At 56.9% G+C, this 5,830-nt stretch overlaps 1 protein-coding gene across 1 annotated transcript in view; it reads left to right on the plus strand.

The window, feature by feature from the left end:
* PAN2 (PAN2 poly(A) specific ribonuclease subunit) overlaps window positions 1–5,830 on the plus strand; it is a 13,247-nt gene that overhangs the window by 5,061 nt on the left and 2,356 nt on the right. The window contains exons 9-19 of the mRNA XM_014957896.1: window positions 767–886; window positions 1,059–1,178; window positions 1,259–1,387; window positions 1,524–1,723; window positions 2,168–2,310; window positions 2,636–2,742; window positions 3,151–3,249; window positions 3,741–3,817; window positions 4,294–4,435; window positions 4,695–4,870; window positions 5,676–5,727. Coding sequence (XP_014813382.1) covers window positions 767–886; window positions 1,059–1,178; window positions 1,259–1,387; window positions 1,524–1,723; window positions 2,168–2,310; window positions 2,636–2,742; window positions 3,151–3,249; window positions 3,741–3,817; window positions 4,294–4,435; window positions 4,695–4,870; window positions 5,676–5,727 — 1,365 coding nt within the window. The remainder of the gene's footprint in view (window positions 1–766; window positions 887–1,058; window positions 1,179–1,258; window positions 1,388–1,523; window positions 1,724–2,167; window positions 2,311–2,635; window positions 2,743–3,150; window positions 3,250–3,740; window positions 3,818–4,293; window positions 4,436–4,694; window positions 4,871–5,675; window positions 5,728–5,830) is intronic.

The raw sequence follows: 5,830 nt of genomic DNA on the forward strand, positions 1-5,830 counted from the left end.
GTGTCGCAGAGAAGCAGGTGGATAGTTTTGAGGCGACCAGGTTTTTTTCAGCAGTGTCACTGGGTGAGCCAGCCCTGGGGGGGGGCTGGAGTCCCCCCCAAATCCTCGGGCCTGAAGTCTGGGTGTGTCAACAGCTCGCTGTGTGGTAGGGAAGGTTTGAGGTGTCCAGTTTGGAGGTTTATGGCACGTCCCCTCACCCCCGGGGAAAACACTGCTGCCTTCCGCCCTCGCCCGCGGCGCCGCTGTAGTTTCCCACAGCGATAAGTCCCTTGGCAAGAAGGAAGGTGTGGAGGCCTCGTGCAGGTTAAGGGAGGGCCCCCACTCCCTTCTGGTTTATTCCTTTGCTCATTCGGGGAGGCAGGAAAGCCCAGGAGTGACTTGTTTCAGTACACGGTGCTTCGCTCTGCCTCAGGGTTCATCTTCTCCTCTCTTCTCCTTCTCTTCTTCTCCTTCTCCTTCTCCTTCTCTCCTTCTCTCCTTCTCTCCTTCTCTTCTCCTTCTCTTCTCCTTCTCTTCTCCTTCTCTCCTTCTCTTCTCCTTCTCTCCTTCTCTTCTCCTTCTCTCCTTCTCTTCTCCTTCTCTCCTTCTCCTTCTCCTTCTCCTTCTCCTTCTCCTTCTCCTTCTCCTTCTCCTTCTCCTTCTCCTTCTCCTTCTCCTTCTTCTCCTCTCTTCTCCCTCTCTCCTCTTCTCCCCTCTCCTCTTCTCCTCTCTCTTCTTCTCCTCTCTCTTCTTCTCTCTTCTCCTTCTCTTCTCTTCCCCCTCACAGATTCCCTATCGGTTAAAAGAGACGGACAACGAGTTCGACAGCTTCAGCCAAGTCCCCGAGTCCCCCATCGGGCGGGAAGAGGAGCCACACCTCTACATGGTGGCCAAGAAGTACAGGAAGGTAGTGGGGCACTTTTGGGGCACGGCTGGGAGTCCCCAGGCTCTGGGGAGATGGACCTGCTTGGGTCTCCATGGGGACACTGCCCACATCTCCATGGGGAGCACCAAGGCCTTTCCCCAGTGTCCCCTGGGGTGGGAAGGCCCCCCGTTTGACACGTTGCATCTCTGCCCAGGTGACCATCAAATACTCCAAGTTGGGGCTGGAAGACTTTGACTTCAAACATTACAACAAGACGTTGTTTGCGGGGCTGGAGCCCCACATCCCCAACGCCTACTGCAACTGCATGATCCAGGTGGGAGATGTCCCAGTTCTGCCCAGGCCACCGCGACCCCCCCGGGGGGGATGTCCCCCTGATTGCTCCCTCTCTGCCAGGTGCTGTATTTTTTGGAGCCGGTGCGGTGCCTGGTCCAAAACCACCTGTGCCAGAAGGAATTCTGCCTGGGCTGCGAACTGGGCCTGCTCTTCCACATGTTGGACCTGTCCCGAGGAGATCCCTGCCAGGTCCGTGGGGCAGAGAGAGCGTGGAGGAGAGCAGGAGAGCTGGGTGGTGCCAGGTCTTTGGGTGATGGCATCAGCCAAGGGTTGGAAACTCCTGTCACTTGACCTCGGTGACATCCCGTTCTTGCCCCATCCTCAGGGAAGCAATTTTTTGCGGGCTTTCCGTACGATCCCGGAGGCTTCGGCGCTGGGGTTGATCCTGGCTGATTCGGACGAAGCCACGGGGAAGGTGAACCTGGGGAGGCTGATTCAGAGCTGGAACCGCTTCATCCTTACTCAGCTGCACCAGGAAACCCAGGAGCAGGAGGGACCGCAGGCATATCGGGGGGCTGGCACCAGGTAAATCCCCTACCCCGGGGGGGGACAGCACAGGGAGTAACCCAACCAGGGAGGATGGGGGGGGATCTGGCTCCCAGAGGCCAATCCATCCTTCAGGAAGGAGCTTTCTTGCCACCCACGTCTGCCCCGAGGGCTGTGGGGGAACAGGCAGAGCTGTAGGGTACCCCTTCAGCAGGGTTTGAACCCCACACTTGTCCCTCCTTGTCCCTCCTAAACCTAAATCCCCTGCTCAATGGGTTGGGGCACTGGCTCCAGAAGCCTGATGTTCCCCAGAAGCCTGATGTCCCCCAAGAACTGCAGGAATTTGGTTCCTGACCCCAAACAGCCCTCGTCCAACCCCAGATGTGTGGGTCCCCAGCGCTCAGCCCACCCTAGCCAGCCAGCCCCACGCTGTGGGGGTGGTTGGGATCCTTGCTAACTAACCCTGCTGCTTTTATTTTCCAGCAGTTTTGGGTCCTCAGGGGACTCTGTTATCGGGCAGCTCTTCAGCTGCGAGATGGAGAACTGCAGCATGTGTCGCTGCGGCAAGGAAACCGTCCGCGTGTCCTCCACGCTGCTCTTCACCCTCTCCTACCCCGAGAGCACCGGTAACAGGGGCTGGCACGTTCAATCCTGCTGTTTTTTCCCCTTCCTGGGTGGGATTTGTTATTCCTTAGGGATGAACCCTGACTTTTCCAGGTGACACACACCTGCAGCCAGGGCTGTTCCAGCCCCGGGGGCTGCGGCAGAACCAGCAGCCAAAATCTAGTGTTGGGTTTCCAACCAGCCGAGCTTTTTGGCTACAGAAAGGTGGATTTGGGGGTTGGCCTTCTCGCTGGTGGTTGTGAGGAAAACCCCAGAGGTTTGGCTGAGTTAAATTGGTAAAGATTTGTGTGTCGGGAGGTGACGTTATTCTCTTTTTTCTCCCTCCAGAAAAGCCGGTGAAAGATTACGAGTTTGCCCAAATTTTAAAACGAAGCATCTGTTTGGAGCAAAACACACAAGCCTGGTGTGAGAACTGTGAAAAATACCAACCCACGGTGAGCCCTGGGGCACAAACACACCACGTTTCAGGGGTGCTGAGGGGGAAAATGGATGGGAGAAGGGTGTGAGGGCCCTGTGCTGCCGGCGGAGCCGGGGCCAGTTTCTCCATTAGTCAGTGGGGAACCTCCTGAGCGGGTGCTGGAGATTCAGTTCCTGGCCAGGATGGCAAACTGGGTATTTCCTGAGCTGTGAGAGTGCTGGAACCATCCCAACTGAATCCCCGTGGGGTAGGGGGGCAGAGGGAACCCCCACACACACACCTCAGGTGCTCTGGCTGTGCCCCAAACTGCCAGGAACCCATCCGGGCAGGGGGGCAGGAGCTCTGCAGGTGAAGGTTTTGGAGGCCAAATCCATTTTTGGGGCTCTCAGTGCTGCCCTTCTCCCATCCCCTGCTCTCTCCACAGGTCCAGACCCGGAATATCCGCTGCCTGCCCGACGTCCTGGTCATTAACTGTGAGGTGAACAGCTCCAAGGAGGCAGATTTTTGGAAGACACAAGCTGAGGTGGGGGAGCCACTCTGGGGCTTGTTCTCCCCCTGGCCCACGGGGCTTTGCTGCCTGCCCGGTCCTGAGGAGGTGTTTTCCTTCTGGTCTCACTGTCTCTAAATCTCTCACTCTCCACCCAAGCCATCACCCTACTTTGTTTGCAGAGGACGTGGTGGTATCAGGTCACACTTTGTAGCGTGAGCTGTGCATTTGGAGTTGGAAAAAAGGAGATTTGCTGCCATGAGAGAGGTGATGGGACCACAGCAGAGTCACTCTTTCCTTCCCCCAGGATCCAGGAGCAGCAAAAGCAGTGCCCACTTCCCAGCTCACAACCCAGCAGAGACTGGGAGGACATTTGGGGTTCCCTCACTGTCTTTTTTTTTTTTTTTTTCCCCTGTCACTGACTTTAAAGTCCTTTTTTCCCCCCACTTCTGGCCTGGCTGTCACCCACGTGTTCCCAAGCCCAGGCTGTGGCTCCGCGCTGACGCTTGCCTGTGTTTCGTTGCCAGTATGCCTTTCAGAAAGCCATGATGAAGAGAGGAGGCTTTGACATCACCAAAGGCAAAGAAATCTCTCTTGGAGAGTGGTAGGTGACTGTTCCTGGGGTGGCAGCTGAGCAGTGATGCCTTCTGGGCTTGTTGGGGCCGTTTGTCAGCTGATAATGATAATTTGATCATCTCCTCCTGGGCTCTGAACTGCAACAGTCTCATTTCTCTCTCAAGACTGTGACCCTGTACGGGTGCCCTGCTCAGCATCCCCTTCAGATACCCTTGTGATCCATTTTTGAGCCCCCAACCCTCATTCCCCTTCCCTTTCCAGGCTGATAAAAACCCCAGGATGGTGCATTGGCCCTTTCTGGCCAACATTACCCAGCCACCTTGCCCAGGGCAGCTGTGGGGGGAAGTGGGGCAGCTCTGGCTTCCCCACCTGTCCCGTGGAAGGTTTAGGAACAGGCTGGCCAGGGGGCACGTGGGGCAGTGGGGGGTTCTGCCCCAGAGATTTTGGGCTGGATGACACCTCGTGACTCCCTCTGACTTGGCCCTTCCATAATTCTCCGAGCAGGAAGGAGCTGGGGAACCCCAACACGGGGCATTCGTATCCTTCCGTGGAGGAACTGAAGAACATTTGGATCCCTCACGCCATCAAGATGAAGTTGACCAAGAGCAAAGAGCTGGATGTGTGCAACTGGAACGAGAACGATGAGGTAAAAGGCTGATGACATCCCTCTGGGGCTTACGTGGTCGTGGGCACGTGGGGCTGTGGGAGCAGAACCGCTTTCTGCTGAGTGTGTGTGGTCGAGAGCGACCCAGGGTGTCTCAGAGACACCTTGGGTGAGTGTGGAAACCTCTGGGCTGGGGGTGAGATGGGGATGTGTGAGCTCTGGGGCTCGGGCTGGAGGTTGGGGAGGTGCCTGGAAGACAGTTGTGGCTCAGATGTTTCCCCAGCACCGGTTCCTCTTGCAGTTGAGCCCAACCGATGACCCGGAGTCGGTGTATATCTATGACCTGATGGCCACCGTGGTCCACATCTTGGATTCCCGCACGGGGGGCAGCCTGGTGGGGCACATCAAAGTGGGAGAGACCTACCACCAAAGGAAGGAGGTGAGGAACCCCGTGGGATGGGTGTTCTCCTACCCATAGCCTGCTGAGACCAGCCCTGCTTCCAGGGAGTCCTGCCTGGCTGAGGTGTCTTCACCCATGGCTTGGGCCATTGAAGGGAACTGGGGTTCTTCAGCCTGGAGAAGAGGAGGCTGAGGGGAGACCTTCTTGCTCTCTCCAACTCCCTGAAAGGAGGGGGTAGAGAGATGGGGGTCGGTCTCTTTTCTCAAGTCCCAGGCGACAGGACGAGAGGAAATGGCCTCAAGTTGCCCCAGGGGAGGTTCAGGCTGGATATTAGGAACAATTTTTTCCCTGAAAGGGTTCTCAGCCCTTGGACTGGGCTGCCCAGGGAGGGGGTTGAGGCCCCATCCCTGGAGGTGTTCAAAAGCCGGGTTGATGTGGTGCTGGGAGGTCTGGTTTAGTGATGATGCTCCTTGTTTGTTGTGGGGGTGTCTATTTTTGTCAGTGAGGTTGACGGTTGGACAAGATGATCTTGAAGGTCCCTTCCAACCTAGAAGATTCTGGGATTCTGTGAACAATTTTGGGGTCTTGGGCAAGTGTTGAGTGTTTGGTTGGATGTTCTGAGTGCTTCTTAGGCACCTTACGGGGAAGGAAGGGCTGAAGAAGCTCTTCCCACACCCGGGCTAGTTCCTGTTGGTCACGGGCACGTTGCCAGCAGGTCCTTGTGCTTCCAGGTAAGGGTTGGGGACGTCATCTCCCTTCCTGAGGAGAAGGGGGTTGGTCTTGGGCAGTCCTGATGTGTTGTTGGTGGTGGAGATGCCCAAGCCAGGAGTTCCCAGAGTGTGTCAAAGCCCTGGCCCCTTTATCTCTTGCATCTCCCTGGAGTTTTGGGCAGGAGTCGGGCACGGACGGTGTCTGTCCAGCCCTGGTGCTTCACGTAGACGTTGTCACCACCCAGGGCCTGCAGGGATTTCCCCACCGTGTCCCAGGAAGGGCGGGAGTTCCCACATGGCATCGTCACACCCCTCTTTCCCTGGTAA

This window comes from Calidris pugnax, unplaced genomic scaffold (assembly GCF_001431845.1).
Source record: "Calidris pugnax isolate Ruff unplaced genomic scaffold, ASM143184v1 scaffold370, whole genome shotgun sequence".
NCBI classification, from domain to species: Eukaryota; Metazoa; Chordata; class Aves; order Charadriiformes; family Scolopacidae; genus Calidris; species Calidris pugnax.